This window comes from Macaca thibetana, chromosome 9, assembly GCF_024542745.1.
Source record: "Macaca thibetana thibetana isolate TM-01 chromosome 9, ASM2454274v1, whole genome shotgun sequence".
Classification (NCBI taxonomy): Eukaryota; Metazoa; Chordata; class Mammalia; order Primates; family Cercopithecidae; genus Macaca; species Macaca thibetana.
Window position 1 is genome coordinate 64,568,508 of NC_065586.1, and position 27,668 is coordinate 64,596,175.

The window sequence follows — 27,668 nt, forward strand, 5'->3', positions numbered from 1 at the left end:
ATAACAAAACTAAAAATCCACAGACAACACACATAACAAACAAGTGACAAAAGTAGTCTCATGATTTCCAAAACATGAGCAGAGGCCAGGTGCGGTGGCTCATGCCTGTAATCGCAGCACTTTGGGAGGCCGAGGCAGGCAGATCACCTGAGGTCGAGAGTTCAAGACCAGCCTGACGAACATGGAGAAACCCTGTCTCTACTAAAAATACAAAAAAAAAAAAAAAAAAAAAAAATTAGTTAGGCATGTTGGCACATGCCTGTCATCCCAGCTACTTGGGAGACTGAGGGAGGAGAATCACTTGAACCTGGGAGGCAGAGGTTGTGGTGAGCCAAGATCACGCCATTGCACTCCAATCTGGGCAACAAGAGCAAAACTCCTTCTCAAAAAAAAGAAAAAAACATGAGCAGGGAAGGATAAATTCTTTTATCTATGTGGGGGAATTTGCTAGTCCTAAGAACAGGCAATTCAGGGACCTAGTCTTTCAGGTCTGCCATCTTGAAAGCATAATGAAAAGCTACCTGGAAGGCGTATTCTCAAACAAATTGTTGACAACAGCAGCTGAACCTGGGAGGATTTTTATATACTTGAGGGTGATTGTGAGGAGCCAGAGTTAAGGTTTGCGGGGACTGGAGCAAGCTGGGCCCTATAGAAACTTTCTTTTTTTTTTTTTTTTTTTTTTTTTTTTTTTTTTTTTTTTTTTTTTTTTTTTTTTTTTGAGACGGAGTCTCGCTCTGTCGCCCAGGCTGGAGTGCAGTGGCGCGATCTCGGCTCACTGCAAGCTCCGCCTCCCGGGTTCCCACCATTCTCCTGCCTCAGCCTCCCGAGTAGCTGGGACTACAGGCGCCCGCCACCGCGCCCGGCTAATTTTTTGTATTTTTAGTAGAGACGGGGTTTCACTGTGTTAGCCAGGATGGTCTCGATCTCCTGACCTTGTGATCCGTCCGCCTCGGCCTCCCAAAGTGCTGGGATTACAGGCTTGAGCCACCGCGCCCGGCCGAAACTTTCTAAACTAACAGCCAATGCTCACTTTCCGGGACAAAGCCCCATACTGAGGAGAAACTGCTGGACAGAGGATCTAAACTAAGGATGCCAAGAATAACAGGATCAAAGGGAAAAAAAGATACAGAGAAAAGTGAGGAAAGACACAGCTAGAACCAGAAAGTAGACCTTTTTTTTTTTAACAGCTTCACTCAGATATAATTTACAGACTATATTTTAAGCACTAACAAAAATAACAGAAGCAGCAGCTCTAGAGCTGTGACGCCAGAAGTATTCTCACCAATGCCTTCCCATCTACAGTTCAAAAAGTTTAACTTAATCTAAAAATGAGCAACAGAAAAGATCACACTCAAATCTCACAGAAAGTAATTAGGAAGGAAAAAAGAGGAAACAGAATAAGCTGGGAGCAGTGGCACATGCCTGTAATCCCAGTTACTCAGGAGGCTGATGAGAGAGGATCCCTTAAGGCCAGGAGTTAGAGGCTGCAGTGTGCTATTACTGTGTCTGTGCCAAGGTACTCCAATGCTGGCAACATGGTGGGACTCTGTCTCTTAAAAAAAAAAACAATTTTGGCATACACGGTGGCTCATGCCTGTAATCCCAGCACTTTGGGAGGCCTAGGTGATCATTTGAGGTCAGGAGTTCTAGACCAGCCTGGACAACCTGGTGAAAACCCATCTCTACTAAAAATACAAAAATTAGCTGGGTGTGGTGCTGGAGCCTGCAATTCCAGCTACTCTGGAGGATGAAGCAGGAGAATCGCTTGAACCTAGGAGGCAGAGGTTGCAGTGAGCTGACATCGCACTACTGCACTCCAGCCTGGGTCACAAAGCTTGACTACATCTTAAAAAATAAATAAATAAATAAATAAATAAATAAGCAGATTATCTCCACAAATAAAGTGATCTAGAAAGGCTTATCCACAAAACAAATAAAAGCATACCACTTTGAATGAACTCAAACATACATGGCTGGGCACGGTGGCTCACGTCTATAATCCCAGCACTTAGGAGAGCCGAGGCAGACAGATCACTTGAGGTCAGCAGTTTGAGACCAGCCCGGCTAACATGGTGAAACGCCATCTCTACTAAATATACAAAAATTAGCCAGGTGTGGTGGTGTGTACCTGTAATCCCAGCTAGTCTGGAAGCTGAGGCATAAGAATCGCTTGAACCTAAGAGGAGCAGGTTGCAGTGAGCCGAGATCTTGCCACTGCACTCCACCTGGGTGATAGAGTGAAACTGTGTCTCAAAAAATAAATAAATAAATAAATAAGAAATAAAATAAAATATACATATATATCATATATTGGCTGGGCACAGTGGCTCTCGCCTGTAATCCCAGCACTTTGGGAGGCAGAGGCAAGTGGATCGCTTGAGCTCAGGCAGTACTGTTTCCATAAGCCCTTTCTCAGGAATCTACCCAATAACAAGTCACAAACAACAAAAATGACTGGAGACACTGACATAAGGACTGACGGCACTGATTATTGGTGGATGTTAGCATCACAAAAAGAACTAGACATACATATCTCCTGCCAGAAGTACACCACCTATGAAGCAGTTCTGCCCTAAACAAACAAACAAACAAACCTGAATATTCAGAAAATATAGAAGACAGAGGAACATGTTAAATGACATCATGGGGAAGCAATACTCTAGATTTATGACAATGTAGTTTCTTAAACAAAAAAAGCTATAAAAAATACATAAAGGAGTAATCCATATATTAAAAGCAACTTAATAATCACACAATGTAAAAATCTTATTTGGACCCAGATTCAAGAAAACAAACAATAAAAGAAAATAAATATTTCTAAGACAACTGATAATGTAAAATGAATATTTTGAAATATTAACTTTTTAGAAGTGATAACTGTATTGTTGGTTTTTCTGAAAATCCTTTTCTTTTAGAGATATATACCCGAACATGTATGGATATAACAACATGGTATCTAGGGTTTGCATAAAAATAATTCTGAAAGAGGAGGTATGTTAGCATATAGATAAAATAATTATTGAAGCTGGTGGATGAATACACAGGGGTTCATTACATGATTCTATCAACTTCTGTACATGTTTGAAATTTTCTATAAAAGGTTTTTTTTTCTTTTTCTTTGAGATGGAGTCTCACTCTGTCATCCAGGCTGGATTGTAGTGGCACAATCTCAGCTCACCACAACCTCCACCCCTGGAGAATCAAGCGATTCTCCTTCCTCAGCCTTCTGAGTAGCTGGGATTACAGGCACCCACCACCACACCCAGCTAATTTTTATATTTTTAGTAGAGATGGGGTTTCACCATGCTGACCAGGCTTGGTCTGAACTCCTGACCTCAGGCGATCCACCCACCTCGGCCTCCCAAAGTGCTGGGATTACAGCCGTAAGCCACCGTACCCAGCCAAAATATATTTTTTTAAGAAAGAAAAAGACAAATGGATTTAGTATTCTGATTTAGTAATTTAATAAAAATTTGTAGTTTTGTAACACAACTCTAAAATATTACTCTCTCTTACCCATAGAAATTCATTTTGTTTCAACTTTTATATTTTCCAGATCACATTTTCAAAGTTTAAAAAAAAAAATGATAACACCTGATAGAGGTCAGGTGTGATGGCTCACATCCATAATCCCAGCACTTGGACAGGCCAAGGCGGGTGCGGGGGCCAGGGAGTGGGGAAGGCGGGGAATTGCTTGAGCCCAGGAGTTCAAGACCAGTCTGGGCTACATGGTGAAATTTCATCTCTACAAAATATGCAAAAAATTAGCTGGGCATTCTGGCACGCACCTGTAGTCCCAGCTACTCAAGAGGCTGGGGTGGGAGAATCACCTGAGCCCAGGAAGTCAAGAATGCAGTGAGCCATGATTGTCCCACTGCACTCCAGCCTGGGCATAACAGGGAGACCCTGTCTCAAGACAAACAAAACTGATAAAATCTATCCTGACTTATCAAGTCACAGGATTACAGGTGTGAGCCACGACACCCAGCCTTACAACTCAATTTTGAGAATGACTATCAAATCTAGTTCACAAAGGACAAAATAATTTTTGTTCAGTGATTCATCCCCATAATTTCAATTACAGAAAGCATGAAAAAAAGACTTACCTGTTTTATGTGTGGATTCATGGCCATTTCAGTTACATTCTTTTTGGTCTCACAGAAAATAATAGCCCTCCCTTCAGACCCACTGTAGACTTGAAGGACATCTCCAATAACTGCTGGCCTCTGAGACCAATGACACTGGATGGCCAAATGCTTTGAAGAAAGAAAATATCACATTATTTGTTTCATTAAAATTATTTTAAAATATTTCTCTTGTGTAGTTTTTCTATCCGGTCAAGAATTAGCCTCTCTGGGAGACTGTAAGACAAAGACTCTCTTCAACAGCACTTAAAAACAATATAGACAAATGGCCATCAATAAGCTGATGAAAGAATAAACAAACTGCAGTAAATTCAAACAGAATACCATTCAGCAATTAAAAGAAACCAACTATTGATATACATGGAACAATATGAACCTTAAAAAAAGTGCCAAATAAAGTCTTAACAGAAAATGAGCACACACAGTATAATTCCATTTATATGAAGTTCTAGAATAGGCAAAACCAATCAATTGCGGAAGAAAAATCAGAACACTGGTTGTCTCTGAAGTGGGGATACTGACTGGGAAGAGGCATAAGGGAACTTTCTGGGATGATGGCAATATTCTATATGGTGATAAGGGTTCGGGTTACATACATATGAATTTTTCAAAAATAGGCAAATGTACAAAGATTTTGCATTTCATTGTACATAATAAAAATAATATGAATGAACCTCAAAAACATATGCTAAATGAATGAAACGACATAAAAAGTCACATATTGTATGATTACATTTACAGTCACGCGTTGCTTAATGACAGGGATATGTTCTGAGAAATGTATTGTTAGGCAGCTTCATCATTATGCAAATATCACAGAGTGTACTTACACAAACCTAGGGTATAGCCTACTACACACACCTAGGCTATATGGTATGTCCTATCGCTCTTAGGCTACAAACCTAAACAGCATGTTACTGTACTGAACATTGTAGGCAATGGTAAGTATGTGTGTCTCTAAACATATCTAAACACAGAAAAGGTACGGTAAGAACATGGCATAAAAGATAAAAACTGATACACCTGTATAGGACGGCTCCATTATAATCTTATGGGACCACCATCGAATATGTGCCACCGTATATATGGTCCATCGCTGACCAAAACATTGGTATGCAGCACATGACTGTACACGAAATATCCAAAACAGGTATATCCATTGAGACAAAAAACAGACTAGTGATTGACAGTGGATAAAGAAAGGAGGGAATGGAGGCTGGGAATGGTGGCTCACGCCTGTAATCCCAGCACTTTGGGAGGCCGAGGCGGGCAGATCACATGAGATAAGGACTTCAGACTAGCCTGGCCAACGTGGCAAAACAACATCTCTTCTAAAAATACAAAAATTAGCCAGGCATGGTGGCGCATGCCTGTAGTCCCAGCTACTCAGGTGGTTGAGGCAGGTGAATCACTTGAACCTGGGAGGTGGAGGCTGCAGTGAGCTGAGATTATGCTTTAATTTTTTAATGATATTAAAGAATTACATTGCACTGCAGCCTGGGCAACAAGAGCAAGACTCTGTCTCAAAACAAAAACAAAAACACAACACAAACAAACAAGAAAACCCACCACATCTTTGAGTGGTGTTAACAGTAAAAAAATAAAATAAAAATAAAAACCACAGGGATGCAAATCAGCAAAACAGACTATGGGAAACTCATAAGGCAAATGAGTTTTTCTGTTGTTACTGTTTTTTTCTGAGACGGAGTCTCACATTGTCGCCCAGGCTGGAGTTCAGAGGCACGATGTCAGCTCACTGCAACCTCCAGCTCCTGGGTTCAAGCGATTCTCCTTTTTCAGCCTCCCAAGTAGCTGGGACTACAGGCACGTGCCACTGTGCCTTGCTAATCTGTGTATTTTTAGTAGAGATGGGGTTTCACCATATCAGTCAGGTTGGTCTCGAACTCCTGACTTCAGGTGATCTACTGGCCTCAGCCTCCCAAGGTGCTGGGATTATAGCTGAGCCACCGCGCCTGACCAACAAATCAGTTTTTCAACAGCAAATTGCAAAGAAAAAATAGGAACTATAGATTATAAAATGTTTAAGACTCATATCAATCAGTAGCAATGTAAGAATTCTATTTGGATCCAGATTCAAACAAACAATTTAAGAAAGATAGCAAGGGCAATGTGCACACTAGGTATTTAACGACATCATAAGAATTGCTATGCTAGTCGCAGTGGCTCATGCCTGTAATCCTAGGACTTTGGGAGACTGAGGTCATGAGTTCGAGACCATCCTGGCCAACATCATGAAACATCCATCTCTACTAAAAATACAAAAAATTAGCCGGGTGTGGTGGTAGGCACCTGTAATCCCAGCTACTCGGGAGGCTGAGGCAGGAGAATCGCTTGAACTGGGGAGGCGGAGGTTGCAGTGTGCTGAGCTCACACCACTGCACTCCAGCCTGGGCAACAAGAGTGAAACTCCGTCTCAAAAAAAAATAAATAAATTACTGTTTTTCTTCTACTGTGATAATGACTGTGGTTTTAAAGAGTCCTCAGTTATCATTTTAGAAGAATATACTATTACTTGAAGATGAAATGACTGGGATTGTTTCAAATGCAGGGGTGAAGAAAAGATCATTGTTAAAGACTAGTAATAGGTAATCGGTACATCATGTTCTTTATACTATTCAATCTTTCTATTCAATTTACTTATTTTTTTTTTTTTTTTTTTTTTTTTTGAGACGGAGTCTCGCTCTGTCACCCAGGCTGGAGTGCAGTGGCCGGATCTCAGCTCACTGCAAGCTCCTCCTCTCGGGTTCACGGCATTCTCCTGCCTCAGCCTCCCGAGTAGCTGGGACTACAGGCACCCGCCACTTCGCCCGGCTAGTTTTTTGTATTTTTTGTAGAGACGGGGTTTCACCGTGTTAGCCAGGATGGTCTCGATCTCCTGACCTCATGATCCGCCCTTCTCGGCCTCCCAAAGTGCTGGGATTACAGGCTTGAGCCACCGCGCCCGGCCTCTATTCAATTTACTATTCAATTTTATATGCTTGAAAATGTCCTTATCAACTTTTTTTACTGGTACATTTCACATTCTTACTGCAAAACTTTCAACCATTACAAAATATACAAAGCTGCTTATTTTTTACTCCTTTTTTTTTGAGACAGAGTCTCAATCTGTTGCCCAGGCTGGAATGCAGTGGCACAATCTTGGCTCACTGCAAGCTCCACCTCCTGGGTTCCAGCAATTCTCCTACCTTAGCCTCCCAAGTAGTTGGTACTACAGGCATGCACCACCATGCCCAGCCAATTTTTGTATTTTTAGTAGAGATGGGGTTTCACTATGTTGACCAGGCTGGTCTCCATCTCCTGACCTCATGATCCACCCGCCTTGGCCTCCCAAAGTGCTGGCATTACAGGCATGAGCTACCATGCGCGGCCCACAAAGCTTCTTTTGACCATCCAGCACTCCCTTTCCCAGAAGTAATCATTATTTGATGTTTATTCTTTCAACCTGTTTTCGCATATTTACATAAATGCCTAAGGAATCCATTTAGCACTTTGTGTATTTTTTTAAATAGTGTAATTTTTGTACACATCATTGCATAATTTGGTTATCACTAATTCTTAACCACTGCATTACATTCTGCAGATACTACTATTCAGTCACCTAGTCTTTCCTACATACACATATATATGCATCTATTAAATAGAAAGATGACATATGTTACCTAGTTGACTGTCATAAATACTGTAAATATTATTTTTTTTTTTGAGATGCTGTCTCACACTGTCACCAGGCTGGAGTGCAATGGCACAATCTTGGCTCACTGCAACCTCCGCCTCCTGGGTTCAAGCAATTCTCCTGCCTCAGCCTCCCGAGTTGCTGGGATTAGTTGCGCGTCACCACACCCAGCTAATTGTTGTATTTTTAGTAGAGACAGGGTTTCGCCATGTTGGCTAGGATGGTCTTGATCTCCTAACCCTGTGATCTGCCTGCCTTGGCTTCCCAAAATGCTAGGAGTACACACATGAGCCACCACGCCCAGCCCTAATTCTTTTTTTAAACATACCATTGGTTTAACTTTCAAGGAGTCAAAATTATAAGCCTTTTCCCTCATGGATTATTCCTCTGACTTCTCTGGGCTTTTTTTTTTTTTGAGACAGGGTCTCCCTCTGTCACCCAGGCTGGAGTACGGTGGCGCAATCTCAGTTTACTGCAACCTCCACCTCCGGAGTTCAAGTGATTTTCGTGCCTCAGCCTCCCAAATAGCTGGGACTACAGGGACCCACCACCAGGCCGGCTAATTTTTCTATCAGTAGAGACAGGGTTTCACCATATTGGCCAGGCTGGTCTCAAACTCCTGACCTCAAGTGCTCTGCCCACCTTGGGCTCCCAAAGTGCTGGGATTATAGGCATGAGCCACCATGCCCCGCCCAACTTGTATGTTAGAAAAGCATTCCCTCTCCTGAAATCAAAAAACTCTTTTTTCACCTACATCTGCTTTAAGTTGTTTTACAGCTTAATTTTTCAAATCTTTGAGAAATTTTTTTGGTTTGGGGGAATGGGATGAGGATCTAACTTTTTTTCACCTCAGCTTTAACAAATTATCTCCACACTATTCTTTTCTAGTCAATATAAATAGCCTTGTCATGTTGTAAATATTTTGTTGTTTTTTGTTTTTGTTTTTTGAGCTGCTTTAAAGAAAGAAACACTTCAAATCTGTCTCTATGGCTGCTTGTGTGTTTCCTATTAGGACTTGCCTATTCATGTGCTTGTTTTCCCTCTATTTATTCTATTCTGCTACTCAGTCTCAGACTATAAAATTATATAGGTATCTTACTCAGAGCAAAAAAGAAAGATTAGGCCTGAAGAGGTACCCAAAACTTAAGTTTAGCTTCAACAAATGTCAAAAGTAAATACCAACTAAAAGCTAAAATCTATCATGCTAGAAAGCTACTTACTTCCACAGTAGTTGCAGCCTTTTGAGTCATTTTTCCAACAAGGTCAACCTGCTCATATCTGGATTTCATGTATTTTTTTGCAACTTTGTATACCCACTGTGGGCAAGTTGCAGAAAAAAGTAAAGTCTGAGGATTGTCTTCAGAATCTTAAATAAACAAAAAGAATTCAAATGTTTTCTTAATTTCCCATGATGTAGCCAGCTTTTAAAAATTCCCCCAAGCTTCAAAAAAATAATGAAAAATTTAAAACTTGGGGTGAATTTTTAACACAGAGACTTCATTGTAATTATTAAAACTTTCAACTTGCAAAACTGGGGGACAATAGGAAGAGAACTGAACCTAAAAGGAAGGTGAGAATTTAAGAAGGAACAATGAACAAAAAAATCAATAAAATGAGTTAGTAAATCTAACCACTGACTATTAAAAAAAAAAAAAAAAAAAAAAAAAAAAAAAACAGAATAAAGCATAGAAAGCTAAGAAAATAGTTAAAAGGATGCTATCATACTTTCTTTTTCAAGGACAGAACAGATACCAAATTATTTTAGTTTTGTTAGAATACAGGGGACACTGCAATAAGAATTATTAAATAAAAACTCGTTTGCATTTAAGATCGAAGAATAATTGCTAATGTGCTTATTTTGAATTAGAATATACCAGTTTTGTAGGATTCGTGAATAATATCTTCAACTTGTTCAGCAAAACCTAAATCTAACATTTGATCCACTTCATCAAGCACAACATGTCGCAGTTTAGAAAGATCCAATCGGCCACTCTGCAGATGGTCTTTGATACGACCAGGGGTTCCAACCAAGATGTCAATACCATTTCGAATATGATTAACTGTGAGAAGAGAAATGCCAACAATATGTAAAATTCACACTTTCACATTATTTACTTAAATATAAGTACCAAATACATCTTTGTGTTTCTATCATACATATTTACTCACTTTGGCTTTGATATGATGTTCCACCATAAAAACACGCCACACTGAGTTTCCTAGTTATATCTTTGAAGTCTTTGGCTACTTGGTTTGCCAGTTCCCTTGTTGGAGCCAAAACAAGTACCTGAGCAACAGGTTTAAAAAACAAAAAGATATTTTTCTAAAGACATATCTGAATTAAAACCGAGAAGACTTTTTGTAGGCGCATTTAAAACCAGGAAACTCTACATTAATGTCATAGTATTTAAAGATACAACACAAATAGCAACAAGGACAGCGGTGTATATTTATTATATCCTCCCTTACTTCCTTCAGGTCTCTTCAGTAAGGTTTCCAAGCCCATTTTCATATCCTCCTGCCCCTTTATTGTTTCTGCTCAGCACTTACATCACCCAAGATACTGATACTTTACTTATTTGCGATTGTCTATCTCACCCGATAAAATGTAAGCTCCGTGAAGGCAGGAATTTATGTCAGGTTGGGTTACTGTATTCCTTGCACTTCAAACAGTGCCTGGTACAGTACAGGAAACTCAAAAATGTTTGATAAACGAATGAATGTTCACCATGTGCTAGGAACTAATGCTTTTTTTTTTTTTTTTTTTTGAGTCTCGCTTTGTGGTCCAGGCTGGAGTGCAGTGGCCGGATCTCAGCTCACTGCAAGCTCCGCCTCCCGGGTTTACGCCATTCTCCTGCCTCAGCCTCCCGAGTAGCTGGGACTACAGGCACCCGCCACCTCGCCCGGCTAGTTTTTTGTATTTTTTAGTAGAGACGGGGTTTCACCGTGTTAGCCAGGATGGTCTCGATCTCCTGACCTCGTGATCCGCCCGTCTCGGCCTCCCAAAGTGCTGGGATTACAGGCTTGAGGCACCGCGCCCGGCCAGGAACTAATGCTTTACAGGAATTATCTAATTTGATTCTCATAAAAACCCATGAGTGGCATTATTACACCATTTTCATAAATGACAGACTCGTGTATCAGAGAATTAAAGTCTTGCCCAAAATCAAACACCTAGAAATGGTGGAGCTGGAATCTCCAGTAACATCTTTCTAATACAAAAGTTTTTTCAGGCAGCTTTGGGGCCAGGTGTGGAGGCTCACACCTGTAATCCCAACACCTTGGGAGGCCAAGGTGGAAGGATCACTCGAGGCCAGGAGTTCAAAACCAGCCTGGACTACACAGTGAGACCCCCAACTCTACAAAAAATAAAAAAGTAGCCAGGTGTGGTGGCACCTGCCTGTAGTCCTACCTACTGGAGAGACTGAGAGGAAGAGAGAATTGCTTGAGCCCAGGAGTTCGTGGTTACAGTAAGCCATGATCACCCCACTGTACTTCATCCTGGGAAACAGAGTGAGACCATGTCTTTAAAAAAAAAAAAAAAAAAAAAAAAAAGCCAGGCGCGGTGGCTCACACCTGTAATCCCAGCACTTTGAGAGGCCGAGGCGGGCGGATCACAAGGTCAGCAGATCAAGACCATCCTGGCTAACACGGTGAAACCCAGTCTCTACTAAAAATACAAAAAATTAGCCGGGCATGGCGCCTGTATTCCCAACTACTCCAGAGGCTGAGGCAGGAAAATGGCATGAACCCAGGAGGCGGGGCCTGCAGTGAGCCGAGATTCCACCAAGGCACTCCAGCCTGGGAGACTGAGCGAGTCTCCGCCTCAAAAAAAAAAAAAAAAGGCAGTGTTGAGATTATATCCTATGTCCTATTTCAGTCTTTTCCCAATTTCACACCAAAAACATAACTCTCCGAAAAGATTTATCCTGTAAGTCAATACAGCCAACCTGATTTGGGATAGTTAATCTAAGACTATTATGATTTAATTATATTTATATATGTTAATTTGCTCTTATAATACCACTCAGTTGTCTTACAAAGAACAAATTACTTTTAGTCATACAACTATTAATATTATGATGCTGATTTTTTCTTCACTTTTACAAACCTTGAGTGCACGCAGCTTTTTAGGTCAAATTTTAGGCTTACATTTTACAAGACCCCTCTGTCGGTTGATTTTACATTTGTAAAATAAGACAGATGTCTAGCACCCCAATAATATATAAACAAGCAATATCATTTCAATAATACTCTTCTTAAAAAGTCCATCTGGGCTGGGCGCGGTGGCTCACGCCTGTAATCCCAGCACTTTGGGAGGCCAAGGCGGGTGGATCACAGGGTCAGGAGATCGAGACCATCCTGGCTAACACGGTGAAACCCCGTCTCTATTAAAAGATACAAAAAACGAGCCGGGCGTGGTGGCAGGCACCTGTAGTCCCAGTTACTCGGGAGGCTGAGGCAGGAGAATGGTGTGAACCCGGGAGGCACAGCTTGCAGTGAGCCAACATCGTGCCACTGCACTCCAGCCTAGGTGACAGAGCAGACTCCCTCTCAAAAAAAAAAAAAAAAGTCCATCTGTGTGTACTCACTTCAGCAGCACATACACTAAAATTGGAATGACACAGAGAAGATTAGCATGACCCCTGCACAAGGATGACATGAACATTCATGATGCATTCCATACTAAAGGGGAAAAAAGTCAACACTGAAATAAATGATGCTGAACATTTACTGAATGACAAATAAATGAACACCTCTTTAGAAAATTCATTTGTTTAAAAGCAAAGGTCAGGACTGAAAAAAAGAGAAGAAAAGGCTCAACTAAAAAAAAATAAATAAAAATAATAAAAAAAAATTAAAAAAAATAAAAAAAAAAAGAAAAGGCTCAACTAAATATATAAACTGTAAATAAGATATACTGGCTTTGTAATTCATGAAATTATAAAAGTTATCTATGGATCCATTCACATCACATTCATATGCAAAAACTACTTCATTTTAACTATGCTTGAAATTTCTTTTTGTGAAAAACAACGTATTTTTGCTTTATAACACAGTGTTAACTTTTCTATCTTGGGGGTACTAGAACTCAGGAGTGGTATAACTTTCTTTCCCTTGCTGTTAGAGTAACATTTAAAGCTTTTACCCCCTATAATGATTACCTTTGGTGAGCGGCTTTTTTTAATTGTTTCTTGATTTCTTTGGAGTCTTTCAATTAAGGGGATGGCAAAAGAGAATGTCTTTCCTGTTCCTGTCCGTGCTTGAGCTATTAAATCTTTTCCTTCATATACAGGACCAAAGGTCTTAACTTGAATAGGAAAGAGATATGTTACCCCTCGACCTGTAAAATGAGATTTAATTAACATACTTCTTTACGACTAGCATTAGGAAAAAATATATTCATTTGAAAATGACAATCATGATTCTTCTACGTCTGCCTAAAGACATACCACCTGGTGACACAGCTATTCCTACCACAAACAAGAATTACTAAAAAATTAGTCTAAACTTTTGACAAATGCATATAAATCTTTTTTTTTTTTTTTTTTTTTTTTTTTTTGAGACGGAGTCTCGCTCTGTCGCCCAGGCTGGAGTGCAGTGGCCTGATCTCAGCTCACTGCAAGCTCCGCCTCCCGGGTTTACGCCATTCTCCTGCCTCAGCCTCCCAAGTAGCTGGGACTACAGGCGCCCGCCACCTCGCCCGGCTAGTTTTTTTTGTAGTTTTAGTACAGACGGGGTTTCACTGTGTTCACCAGGATGGTCTCGATCTCCTGACCTCGTGATCCACCCGTCTCGGCCTCCCAAAGTGCTGGGATTACAGGCTTGAGCCACCGCGCCCGGCCGACAAATGCATATAAATCTTAAAGCTAAACACAAGTCAGAATATTGAAAAGGATGATGTAAAAGTAACTGCAATTAAAGAAGAGCTACTTCTCCATTCTTTTTATGTTCTCCTTTTGGTCAGAAAAGGCACAAGAGTTTTACAAAATCTAGTGATAGATTTTTAATTGCATATCCATTAAAACTGCATACCTTTGGGCCAGCCGTGGTGGCTCACGCCTGTAATCCCAGCACTTTGGGAGCCCAAGGCGGACAGATCACAATGTCAGGAGTTTGAGACCAGCCTGACCAACATGGTGAAACACTGTCTCTACTAAAAACACAAAAATTAGCCGGGCGTGGTGGCACGAGCCTGTAATCCCAACTACTCAGGAGGCTGAGATAGGAGAATCACTTGAACCCAGGAGGCGGAGGTTGCAGTGAGCCAAGATCGCGCCACTGCACTCCAGCCTGGGCAACACAGCAAGGCTCCATCTCAAAAACAACAACAACAACAACAAAACCACATACCTTTCAGAAGCTTTATAGTCTCTTCAGAAATAGGAAAATTCGAGAAGGCTCCTTCTTTCTGTTCACGTGTTAAGGTCTGTAAAAATGAAATCAATGGCCTAAATAATATAATTTATATTCAACTCTTCTTCATTTACTGTTTTTAATTTTGTACAGATTCACTTACAAGGAAACTTAGTGGAACACTCTTTTTTTTCTTTTTTTTTTTTGAGACAGGGTCCCACTCTGTTGCCCAGGTTGGAGTGCAGTGGCACCATCACAGCTCACTGTGGCCGCAACCTCTGGGCTCAAACCCTTCCCACCTCAGCCTCCCAAGCAGCCAGGACCACAGGCGCATGCCACCATGCTCACTTACTTTCTTTTTTTTTTTTTTTTTGAGACGGAGTCTCGCTCTGTCACCCAGGCTGGAGTGCAGTGGCCGGATCTCAGCTCACTGCAAGCCCCGCCTCCCAGGTTCACGCCATTCTCCTGCCTCAGCCTCCCGAGTAGCTGGGACTACAGGCGCCCGCCACCTCGCCCGGCTAGTTTTTTGTATTTCTTAATAGAGACGAGGTTTCACCGTGTTAGCCAGGATGGTCTCGATCTCCTGACCTTGTGATCCGCCCGTCTCGGCCTCCCAAAGTGCTGGGATTACAGGCTTGAGCCACCGCGCCCGGCCTACTTTCTTATTTTTTGTAGAGACAGTGTCTCACCATGTTACCCAGGTTAGTCTTAAACTCTTGGCCTCAAGAGATCCTCTTGGCCAGGTGCGGTGGCTCGCGCCTGTAATCCCAGCACTTTCGGAGGCCAAGGCAGGTGGATCACCTGAGGTTAGGAGTTCGAGACCAGCCTGACCAACATGGAGAAACCCTGTCTCTACTAAAAATACAAAATTAGCCAGGTGTGGTGGTGCATGCCTGTAATCTCAGCTACTCGGGAGGCTGAGGCAGGAGAATCACTTGAACCCAGGAGGCGGAGGTTGTGGTGAGCCGAGATTGCGCCATTGCACTCCAGCTGGGGCAACAAGAGCGAAACTCCATCTCAAGGAAAAAAAAAAAAAAAAAAGATCCTCCCACCTTGGCCTCCCAAACTGCTGAGATTACAAGCATGAGCCACTATGCCCAGCCAAAAAGGTTATTTATTAATCTAAATCATACAGATGTAGACAAAATATAAAGATTAACACAAGCCTATAAACTAAGCTAAAAGAAATTACATAATGAGGAATGTAAAGTTTTTCTGAAAATAAGTTATTCTATAGCTTTTGAAAGATTTTTATTTAGGTTGCTAATACAAGAGAAAATTACTGTAAGTTTGAAGATTTCTTTAACATATATACAAGTTAGCATGACATTATCATTTAACATTTATTGAAAACTTTGTACACTAATGTGTACACAGAACAAAAACAGTATGCCTACCCAGTCAGCTTTACTGTTCATGTGTTTAAAGAGACATACACTAACAATTTTCAAACTTGGAATTAGATAAAAAATACTTTCAAATTCAAATTGCATGCCATTTAAACAAACCTCAAGGCTGCTGTTACCTTTTTATGATAAAAAAAAAATGACAAAAATAATACGCTGTTGGCCAGGCAGGGTGGCTCATGCCTGTAATTCCAGTGCTTCGGGGGGCCAAGGTGCTAGGATCACTTAAGCCCAGGAGTTCAAGACTAGTCTGGGCAACACAGTGAGACCCTGTCTCTATCAAAAACAAACAAACAAAAAATAAATAATACACTGTCATCATAGAAACTTTTGAAATTGGCAGGGTCCAGTGGTTTATATCTGTAATCCCAGCACTTTGGGAGGCCAAGGCGGCTGGATCACTTAAGCCCAGGAGTTCAAGACCAGTCCGGGCAACACAGTGAATGAAACATCATCTCTCCTAAAAATACACAAATTGGCCAGGCGTGGTGGTACATGCCTATAGTCCCAGCTACTCAGGAGGCTGAGGTGAGAGGATCATCTGAGCCCAGAAAGGATGAGGCTGTAGCAGTGAGCCATGATCGCACCATTGCACTCCATCCTAGGTGACAGAGTGAGACCTCATCTCAAAAAAAAAAAAAAAAAAAAGAAAGAAAAGAAACTTTAATAACTACAGAGGAAAGAGAAACAAATTTAAAAGTTATTTATAATCCACTCAGCTAAAGCCACATTTGAAACATACTCCTCCAATCTTCACTCTATGCACATGAAATTTTTTAAATAGAAATAAAATCACACTGTATATACCATTTTACAATCTTTTTTTTTTGTTGTTGTTGTTTTTGAGATGGAGTTTCGCTCATGTTGCCCAGGCTAGAATGCAGTGGTACGATCTCGGCTCACTGCAACCTCCGCTTCCCAGGTTCAAGCAATTCTCCTGCCTCAGCTCCCAAGTAGCTGGGATTACAGGCATGTGCCACCACACCCAACTAATTTTTTTGTATTTAGTAGAGACGGGGTTTCACCCTGTTGGTCAGGATGGTCTTGGAACTCCTGACCTCAGGTGATCCACCTGCCTCAGCCTCCCAAAGTGCTGGGATTACAAGCATGAGCCACCGCGCCCATCCAATTTTTATCTTTTAACAAGATACAATGACTACCTTTTCTATTGTAGACCCTTTGGGATAACTGTATTCTATTACATAACTATTGTATGTTTTGTTTAAACCAATTGTCTACTATCAGACATTTAGGATGTTTAAATATTTGCTATTATCAACAATATTACTGTGATAAGAGTACTTATTCATAAAGCTCTGCACACCTCTTGATCATCTCCTTAGGATAAATTCCTTTAAGTAGAATTCCTAAACTCTCATGTGATCTAAACAAAATAATAAACTCTTAAACCTATTATAATACAGATTTTACCAAGCAAAATCCCATCAAATCGAGAAGCAAGCCATACATTCCACTGTTAGCAATACAGATTTAAAGGACCTTATTTAGATCAACAAACACATGTGCTTCCTGACAAACAGCAAATTCACAAATTAAAAAAAAAAAGTCAAAAGTCATAAGGATTCAACATCTTTTCCCAATGCTCCCCAAAGATTAGGCATTAAGCTCAAATGTGTATCAGCAATTATCATATTTAAAGAATATAAAGGGCCGGGCGCGGTGGCTCAAGCCTGTAATCCCAGCACTTTGGGAGGCCGAGACGGGCAGATCACGAGGTCAGGAGATCGAGACCATCCTGGCTGACACAGTGAAACCCCATCTCTACTAAAAAATACAAAAAAACTAGCCGGGCGAGGTAGCGGGCGCCTGTAGTCCCAGCTACTCGGGAGGCTGAGGCAGGAGAATGGCGTGAACCCGGGAGGCAGAGCTTGCAGTGAGCCAAGATCACGCCACTGCACTCCAGCCTGGGCGGCAGAGCGAGACTCTGTCTCAAAAAAAAAAAAAAAAAAAAAAAAAGAATATAAAGAATTACTAATTATCAGCCTGGGATAGTGGCTCACACCTGTAATCCCAGTACGTTCGGGAGCCGAGGCAGGTGGATCACTTTGAGGTCAGGAGTTCAAGACCAGCCTAACCAACATGGAGAAACACCATCTCTACTAAAAATACAAAAATTAGCCAGGAATGGTGGTGCGTGCCTGTAATCTCAGCAACTTGAGAGGCTGAGTCAGGAGAATCGCTTGAACCCAGGAGGCAGAGGTTGCCATGAGCCGAGATTGTGCCATTTCACTCCAGCCTGGGGAACAGAGTGAGCCTCTGACTCAAAAATAAAAAAAGAAAAAAGAAAGAAAAGAAATTCAAGTAGGTGACCATCAAGCAATTCAGAATAACTTTAGGAACCCAAATGTACAGAAAAGGTTTAAATTTGACTATTTCTCCCATCAGGCCCCAAGAAAAAGGTCATACAATGAAATAAACAAGGGCCAAAGGAAAAAAGATTCAGACTTCACCTGTACAGACTCTCTAATGTAACTAAAAGTAAGTACTAGACACTAATCAAGAAATATTATATAATCAATTATAATTAGCCTAAAAAAATCAACCTATAGTTCAAGTATAATGTCAAATGCAAAATAAAAAGCATCCATACCTCCTCTAGTTTATTATCACTTGATTTATGAGTAGAACTATCTAAGGATGATACTCGCTTTGATTTTTTTTCATATTCATCAATATCTCCATTTGGTAGATCTTTTCTTCTTGACTTATGAGATTTAGAGAATTCATCTGAAAGTCTATTAAATCCTTCTTCAGTGTCTCCATTTAGCTTCTCTTTCATTTTAGTTTTTTTGGCCTTGGGAGCATCCAGGTCATCTGTAACACCATTTTCTCTTGTTTCTGATTTCTCATCTGAGTCATAATGGTGCCTTGACTTCCTTCTGTCACTCTGTGAACAAAGAAAGTAGCAATGACAAGATGGTCAGAGGTTTTCTTTTAAGACTCTAGAGAAGTTAGCGTATGACTCCCCCACCAGTTCAGTTCAATCTACAGTTACTTTGAAAACCTACCTGGTAAAAATCCAGACTGGTTACTAATGCCAAGCTCTAAGCCTCAACTATTGCTATCTTTCTCATCCCATTCCTCATTCTCAAGGCTCATCCTCTAGCCCCTCTCTAATCCCTTCATAAGATTTAAGGAAAATTAAAACGGTTTCTCCTTAAGGAAAGAAAGACAACCCCAGAATTATAAATACTAAACAAACAAAAACTTGCAACATTTCCAAGAGAAAAAAATTAATACTTATTGAATACCTACCCAGCACTGTGTAATGTGTTTTCAGCTTATCTTGTTTAAATCTTCATAACAACCCTATAAGGGAAGTACAGGTCCATAATCCCTTATCCGAAATTGCGATATCCATAAAGCTCTGAAAACCGAAAGTTTTTTTGTAACTTATTTGGAGGCAAAACCTTACCTGAACTCATTTGATGGCAAAATTTAACTTGAACTAATGTGAGGCTCTTTATAGTCTTTATTTATCCCACTTAGTATGACTACTCATATTTAATATTAAGGTGTTTGATTACAGGTTTTGGGCCCCAAACCCTACCTGGGTATTATCCTTCTAAAAATCCCCAGAATTCTGAATTCCAAAATACAACTAGTTCCAAAGATTTTGGATAAGGGATAGTGAACCTGTATTACCTTTGCCATTTTATTTATTTATTTTTGAGATAGAGTTTTGCTCTGTCACCCAGGCTGGAGGGCAGTGGCGCAATCCTGGCTCACTGCAACCTCCGCCTCCCAGGTTCAAGTGATTCTCCTGCCTCTCAGCCTCCCAAGTAGCTGGGACAACAAGCGTACACCACCACCAGTAGAGATGGGGTTTCATCACGTTGGCCAGACTGGTCTCAAACTCCTGACCTCAGGTGATCCACCCGCTTCGGCCTCCCAAAGTGCTGGGATTACAGGCGAGAGCCACTGCGCCCAGCCACCTTTGCCATTTTATAGACAAGGAAACAGAAGCTCTAAGAGGTTAAGCAACTTGCCAAAGATCCACATGTGGGATTTCCCACAGCTCTAAGTACTAGAAATTGAATCTAGCACTGCCTGACTTGAAAGCCCATTCTCTTTTCACATTATACTTCCTCCCTGTACTTTGACAATTCACAGGTTAAAAGAAAACGAAACAAAACTATATAATTCATACAGAAGTCCAATTGTTATACCTCCATGGAAGGACAGTAATCCCTGGAATTTTTTTTTACTTTTTTAATTTAGTTAAAGAAAAAAAAAAAGCACTATTCTGCAACTTCAATTTTAAAATGCCAAACTACTGGTCAGTGTTGTGATATTTACAGAACACAAGAAAGGATTTGGGAATTTAGGACTTTAGCCTGGTGGCTAGCTGCGGTGGCTCACGCCTATAATCCCAGCACTTTGGGAGGCAAAGGTTGGGTGGATCACCTGCAGTCAGGAGTTTGAGACCAGCCTGGCCAACATGGTGAAACCCCATCTCTACTAAAAATACAAAAATTAGCTGGGTGTTGTGGCACACGCCTGTAATCTCAGCCACTCTCAAAAAAATGAATTACCCGGTCAAATGTTCAAAACAGATAGCAGTGACTAGTGACAGTAAAAACTACCACCACCAAAATGTTCACCATAACTTACACAACTTTTAGAGTTCTTTCACATATAATTTTCTCATCCATAAAATTGGAATTGCTGTGAGAATTGAACAATATTTGTGAAAATGCTTTGCAGTTACACATTACATCATCTGATTGATCTACAGTTAACTGCACTAGCCCATATCTTTCCAAACCAATAGGTTCTACAGAAAAACAAGATTATTTATAGAGTCAGCCTTGGGGCTTGAATTGCTCCTGGGCCCTGCACTTCAGGGAGAAGTTGAAGCAAGGCAAAGTGAAACCTCTCGGTCCAAGCCCAGTAACATCTCAAGGTGATTAAATATATTATTCCACTTTAGACCCACAATGCTTGGCACTCTCCGTTTACTTGGTTTCAGTTACACTTTATATTTCCTTCTTACCTCTATCTTCTTACCTCTACCACATATCTTCTTCAATGTTCCTCTCCTTCCTCCTCCAGTGGATGCTCCTTGAGTATCTGTTCTCTATGTTCACTTTTATTACTATTTTCATGGCTCAACACGTACTTCCAGACTCCCTTCCTCACCTACATTCCAATTCTAAGAATCTAAGGACCAGCTCCATATCTCAACACATCCAAACCAAAGTTATCTTCATCTCAATACCAGACCACTATTCGTTTTTGTTTTATTTTGTTTTCTGAGACAGGTCTTACTCCATCTCCCAGGCTGGAGTGCAGTGGCTCAATCATGGTTCACTGTAGCCTCAACCTCCCTGGCTCAAGTGATCCTCCCACCTCAGCCTCCTGAGTAGCTGAGTCTACAGGCACGCGCTACAACGGCGGCTAATTTTTTTTTTCTTTCTTGAGACAGAGTTTCGCTTTTGTTGCCCAGACTGGAGTGCAATGGTGTGATCGTGGCTCTCTGCAACCTCTGCCTCCTGGACTCAAGCGATTCTCCTGTCTTAGCATCCCGAGTAGATGGGATTAACAGGCGCCTGCCACCATGCCTGGCTAATTTTTTTTTTTTTTTTTTTGAGACAGAGTCTTGCTCTGTCGCCCAGGATGGGCTGCAATGGTGGGATCTTGGCTCACTGCAACCGCTGACTCCCGGGTTCAAGCAATTCTTATACCTCAGCCTCCCGAGTAGCTGGGATTACAGGCACACACCACCACACCCAGTTAATTTTGGGGTTGTTTTTTTTTTTTGAGATGGAGTCTGGCTGTGTCACCCAGGCTGGAGTCCAGTGGCGCGATTTCGACTCACTGCAACCTCAGCCTCCCAGGTTCATGTGATTCTCTTGCCTCAGCCTCCTGAGTAGCTGGGATTACAGGCGCCTGCCACCACGCCCGGCTAATTTTTGTATTTTTAGTAGAGACGGGGTGTCACCATGTTGCTCAGGCTGGTCTCAAACTCCTGACCTCAGGTGATCCACCTGCCGCAGTCTCCCAAAATGCTGGGATTACAGACGTGAGCCATTGCACCTGGTCTTTTTTGGTATTTTTAGTAGAGATGGGGTTTCACTATGCTGGCCAGGATGGTCTCGATATCCTGACCTCATGATCCACCCACCTCAACCTCCCAAAGTGCTGAGATTACAGGAGAGAGCCACAACGTCCGGCCTAATTTTTACATTTTTAGTAGAGACAGGGTTTCACCATGTTGGCCAGGCTGATCTTGAACTCCTGACCTCAGGTGATCCGCCTGCCTCAGCCTCCCAAAGTGCTGGGATTACAGGCATGAGCCACTGCGCCTGGTTAATTTTTTCATTTTTTGTAGAGACAGGGTTTCTACAAAACTCTACCTAAACAACTAGGCTCACGCAATCCTCCCATCTTAGTGTTCCAAAGTGCTAGGATTACAGGCATAAGCCACTGCGGCTAGCCACCAGACCAGTATTCTAATGCTCCATTTCTTTTAGCTGGTATTCCAATCCGTTTCCAAATCTCTGGTTATCTTTCATAGTTAAAGGGCTGTCAACACGTATTTCTGGAGAATTTACAATGTGAAAGCCACCAATTTACAACAATATAGTGAAACATAAGGATGGAAAACGATTTGGTCATTTTCCTCAAGAACTTTTCGGAAATATGTGGCATAATATAGGAAAAATGAACTAATTTTACATAGAAATGCATAATAAATATCAATCAAATGATAAAGATAGCCACTGAAACTAGGTAACTGTAAACTAGGGTTGTTAGGAAAGACATAAACTAGGCCTTGATGGGTGGACAGGATTTGGATGCAAAACATAAGAATTTCAAAAGAAGCCTTTTTAAAAATACCTGCTTGGTTTTCTGCTTACACTCTAGGTACCTTCAGTAGTCAAATTCACAGAGCGAAAGTAGAATGGTGGTTGCCGGGAGTGGAAGGAGAGAGGAATGAGAAGTGAGTGTTTAATGGGCACAGAGTTTCAGTCTGGGACAATGAAAAGTTCTGGAGATGGATGGCGGTGACAGCTGCAAAACGATGTAAATATACTTAATGTCACAGAGCTATATACCTAAAAATGGTTAAAATGATAAATGTTACGTATATTTTAGCACAATAAAGAAAAGTGTTAGCTGGAATGGCAAGTTTACCTTAGTGATAAGGTCAGAGAGGTAGATTCTGCTTTCTAAGGCTATACAAAGTAAGTCTCATTCTTTGGTTGAATGTCAGCCTCCGAATACTGCCACCTTAGCCTCTTCAGCTGATTTCTTTTTTCCAGGTCAAGTGCCTCCAGTAATAATTTTACCTGGGCATTTTTCAGCACCTTGTGATCCTCTTAGTGTTTCAGGATGTTTTTTCCTTTTCCTATTTTTTTTTTTTTGGAGGCCATGGGGGTGGGAGGAGGAAAGACTACAACTCCTCTACAGGCTCCTTGAGAGCAGGGACTATTTCTTTACTTATTTAGTTTAACCTCCTTGGTGCTCAGCAAAGAGTGTGGTACAAATTAGGTTCAATAAACACCTGCGGATTGAATGAAAATACTGACCGTAAAAGCTATTAATAATGCAACCCACACGATCTCCATCACTGACAAATCCTGGCAAGGCTCACTGTCACACTTTTCCTTAAGCCTCTATAGTTATTGAGGTTTGTAAACCTAAGATCGCTTTCCCCAGGATTCTTGCACAGGGGACAGAGTGACAGAAGCAACACATATTCAAAGCAATCATTTTTTCTTAATTATCTTCTAAGAGGGCCAATGAGAACGAAATGACAGGCGTCACTGCTTAAGGAGAGAAAGAACAGATTCCACGGTGATGCGAGCTTGAGTCTGCCCATCTCTGAGATTCAGGCGCCAACGGGAACGGCTGAGGAGCCACGCGGGGGGGAGGCCCAAAGCCCAGGGCCATCTTTATCCAGGTCGGGAGTGTGGAGGTGGAAATGGTCCCTGAGCGACCTCAGAGGGCCGAGGACGGCGCGAAGAGAGGCCCTCAGATGCTCCGGCCCGGTTCTGACAGGCCATCATCAGGGACAGACAGTTCCCCTCCCCGCCCAAGCCGGCGCAGCCCAAAAGGAGGCGCGGCCCATGCTCAGCGCACCTTTTGCCTCTCCTTCTTCTGGCTCTCGGACTCCTCCAAGGGTGCTTCCAGCTCCATAATGTCCCCCCAGAGGAGTTTCCCAGGCATTACTGGCCACCGCCGCCTCCCTCGGGGCACAGTGGCCACAACCACCTACGGGTAGCGACAGCGTGAAAGGAAGCGGGGGCAGGGCGGCCGCCCGGCCTTGGCCGTGCGTCACTTCCGGGACACGCACCGCGCGGCGGGGAAAAATAATCCCGGATACTCTCAGTTTAAGTCCTTCCATTGCGCCGCAACTTCTGAACCAATGAATGTGAGAGATCTCAACTGGCCCACCCTTGTTGTGAAGTGATTGGCTACTAGAGTAAAGCCCTGGCCAATCTCCATAAGGAAAGCACGCACTGGTTAGCATAAATAATTCGGTTTATCTTCCCCTCCCCCACTCCGAACTGGTCTCCACGGCCCCGCAGAGTCTTTTGGGGGCTTCCCAGTGTTCACTGCTGGGGCTGGGAAGCCCTTCGACGTGGGTAGACACTGTCCGGCGCGCGGTGGGCGGGTGCGTGGGCAGGTCTGCGCTGAGGCCAGTGGGCACCGCCACGCGCCGCCTCGCTATTTGCCGCCGGAAGCTGAAGCCCTCCGCCCCGCCCATTGCGGGGGAGATGTTAACGACCAACGGCTTAGCGCGAGGCCACGGGCCTGGCGACGGTGGAGACTGGGTTTGCGCAGTTTGCGGTGGGCCAGATGGGTGGGAGGTGTAGCCGGGAACGGACAGATGTCTGTCCCTGAAGTCTTAGGTTTTAATCGTGAAGTTGGTCCCTGGTTCATTGTGATCCTTCTCACGCTGTCCATTTGACCTAAGAAGAAACCCGAGATAGGAATGTATTTGTCTGAAGTCCCACAGCCTGTTAGTGGCACAGTCAGGACCAGGGACTTCAGCTCCTGAAGCCGAGATCAGTGCTTTCTCTGCCACATCAACCTGAAAACTTTGTTTTGCAGTGTTTTGGGGAAGATGCTCCCATGAAACTACAGGAAAAACCCGAAGAAGCCTCACATTTTCTGCTAGCCGAAAGAGGCAAAATGTCTTCCACAGAGTATCTATTTGCAGTAAAAAAGGATTTAATTTTAGCGATGGGGATTAACTGCCCGTGAATCACAACCTTACACAAAACTGAAACCTTTGACAATACAAAGGGTAACTTCCTTAGTGTGTTTGTATACCTTTGCTTACTATCACCGAGGCTAGCTAGTTGCCTTTTCACAGTCATTTCTTGATCTCTTCATGATCCTTTCAACCCAGCTACTCAACCCAATGGAGACACAGGGCTACTCATAAACCTCTTGATAACGTCTAGCACACCGCCTTAAAACCTAAGCATCAAACTGTGTCCTAGCAAAATTACAAATTGTTAGGTGTTGTGGAGTTTGGGAATTGGTCCTGAACAGCTGGAACCAGAAATGTTAAATCTGTGATTTTTTCAAGCCTTCTGCATAACTACGGCTTGGCCTGAAGGCAAGGGCTATACGTTTGCATGTAACTTTATGGATTCAATACTTACAAACACAAGGAGTGTTCAGTAATTGATGACGCAGAAAGGCACCTCTCTTCCTAGGTTATTAGAATAGCTATGCATCTCTAGATCTGCGGTTTTCTACATCCTTTTATCCTAATCCCTCAATCCACTTCCAATTCTACCATAGTAGGGTCTTTATCGCCCTACAACAGGGTATGATGATGTGCATAAAAACACAGTGTAAATATGGCTAAGAATGCCGCACGTAAAATTGGGATAAAAGGAACAGATGGTATTGTCCTGTGGTTGAAGGTTAATAACAGATGAAGTAAAAGTTGAGCTCCTGAGCACTCTGGCATTCATTTGTATGTCAGAGGTCCTAAGAGCGGGCCTGAAAAAAGAAAGGAGTAGATTGTTCAAATCTCCCTATTCAAGTCATTAACAAGTATACGAGTGTTTCAGAATGACGACCTGTGACTTGCAACACTACAAACTCTGCCTTTCTAAGCCCTAAATTCACTGAACCAAATCTCTGGCTGCGGTCTGGGTCAGGTGGAAAGGGCGAGTATAAACTGATGTGTCAGTAATTTGACCAAGGAGTGGCTTAGCTGAAAAAAATATGTGCCACATTACACATCTGTCTCTGGGGATATCATTTTGCCTCAATCAACTAGAAAACGTGGGAATGGGATGCAGGAATGGAGAACTTTGTTTTCTTCATATTTGCTCCCTCTGTAAATCTCAAGAGATTGTGTCTGATGAGATTTGGGGTTGGGGGGAGGCATACTGTGCATGAATAATTAAAATTCACAACAATTCAAGATACGATCTTATTAGAACATCTTTATTTTCCAAACATCTTACCAGAGTCACTGATACACTCTCTTTTACAACACTTAAGAGTTGGGTGCTTCAATTGCTACTACTCTTACAAGGTCCTATAAAGATTTCCCTTGCCCTTTGCCTCAGCTTGTTTAAACTGACCATTAAGATATAAAAAGAAAAGGGCCGGGCGCGGTGGCTTACGCCTGTAATCCCAGCACTTTGGGAGGCCAGGGCAGGTGGATCACCTGAGGTCGGGAGTTCCAAGACTAGGCTGACCAACATGGAGAAACCCCGTCTCTACTAAAAATAGAAAATTAGCTGGGCATGGTGGCACATGCCTGCAATCCCAGCTACTCTGGAGGCTGAGGCAGGAGAATCGCTTGAACCTTGGAGGTGGAGATTGCGGCAAGCCGTGATCAAGCCATTGCACTCCAGCCTGGGCTACAAGAGTGAAACTCCATCTCAAAAAATATATATATCTATGTCTGTGTGTGTGTATATATATATACGTGTATATATATGTGTGTGTATACACACGTGTATATATATATATGATGACTATTTCCAAACTTGCCTCTCTCTAATCTTTTTAGAACTACAGGGCTAGATTAGTTTTACTCTGTAGTTAGAGAGTTGAAGGTAAAAGTCATCAAATAACCATTTTGCATCTGCACGTCAATCTTATGTGACAAGAGGAATTGAACCTTTTTTTTTTTTTACTTTATCCCAAGCAGCTTTGTCATGAACCATCATTTTAAAATGCTGTGACATGGAAATAGTTTAAGGGGCAGTTAAAAACTGATTTAAGACACACTGGGGTCACAAAATAAGTGTAGAGTGTGGAAAAGCAGAAAGAAAGTAAAGGCAAAGAGAATAGGAGGGAAGGAGGAGGGTATTTTTCCCATTGCCATGGGACCTAAACCAAGTCAGTTCTAAAATCTTGCTAGTAAAGTGAGGAGAGTAATGCTGGCAGCACAGGAAATTGGATCCGCTGATGTAACAGCACCATGGAACTGAGGTACAGAGGTGCTTACATTAGCTTGAGGTTTTGACAGCATTGGAAAAGAGACATCTTTGAGCACATTATCATATGTACATTTATGCATGTATCTAGCGCCTAAATTCAGACTTTTAAATGATTTTTTAAGTGCTTAACCTTTAGTCTCATTGTTTCTGTAGTCAATTACTTTCTGGATGTTTTCAACCAAGTAGTAGAGAGAGGGTTTCAGAGTCATATCAGTCTTCCCAGAAGAGGGCACCATTATCCAAGTAATGTTTGGAAGGAAGCTGCTTGTGCTAAAGAGGAAAAAATGTTGCTAAGATTTCAAAGGGGAGAAAGTCCTGTAACACACCAGCAAAGTAATCATGAATTTCTCTTTGATGCCCCCATTCTTGTTTCATGACATTCACGTCTCTCTTCCCCACCCCTGTTAAGCAATAGCCTGTTTTCCCAACACCCAAAAAGCCTTAGTAGCTGTAGATAGGTTCTCAAAATACCATGGTTCCCAATCTTCTCCCTTCTACAGGCTCTTTCCATTGCTCTTCCTCATGGACTTGACACTTTGGTTTGGGGTGTGTGTGTGTGTGTGTGTGTGTGTGTGTGTGTGTGTGCACGCATGCGCATGTGTGCGCATTGCTACAT

General features: G+C 42.1%; 2 protein-coding genes, 1 long non-coding RNA gene and 1 other non-coding gene across 8 annotated transcripts in view; 2 read left to right on the forward strand and 2 right to left on the reverse strand.

Annotated features, from left to right (window-relative positions):
- DDX21 (DExD-box helicase 21) overlaps positions 1 to 27,668 on the reverse strand; it is a 156,966-nt gene that overhangs the window by 62,387 nt on the left and 66,911 nt on the right. The window lies entirely within an intron of this gene.
- The window catches only part of DDX50 (DExD-box helicase 50), a 140,446-nt gene that overhangs the window by 22,941 nt on the left and 89,837 nt on the right, over positions 1 to 27,668 (reverse strand). The window contains exons 2-10 of one of the 5 annotated variants that reach the window (XM_050805222.1): positions 22,467 to 22,859; positions 18,879 to 18,990; positions 18,214 to 18,510; positions 14,194 to 14,269; positions 13,005 to 13,183; positions 10,009 to 10,126; positions 9,714 to 9,899; positions 9,060 to 9,205; positions 4,107 to 4,256 (exon numbers count right to left, since the gene is read on the reverse strand). In XM_050805222.1, coding sequence (XP_050661179.1) covers positions 4,107 to 4,256; positions 9,060 to 9,205; positions 9,714 to 9,899; positions 10,009 to 10,126; positions 13,005 to 13,183; positions 14,194 to 14,269; positions 18,214 to 18,402 — 1,044 coding nt within the window. In that variant the 5' untranslated portion in view covers positions 18,403 to 18,510; positions 18,879 to 18,990; positions 22,467 to 22,859. The other 4 variants (XM_050805223.1, XM_050805224.1, XM_050805220.1 and 1 more) reach the window with 4 other exon arrangements.
- LOC126963540 (U6 spliceosomal RNA) lies at positions 12,424 to 12,530 on the forward strand. The gene has a single exon (XR_007729156.1). It is a non-coding gene; the product is annotated as a U6 spliceosomal RNA (small nuclear RNA).
- On the forward strand, positions 24,149 to 24,894 carry LOC126963187 (uncharacterized). The gene is made up of 2 exons (XR_007728972.1): positions 24,149 to 24,442; positions 24,687 to 24,894. It is a non-coding gene; the product is annotated as an uncharacterized LOC126963187 (long non-coding RNA).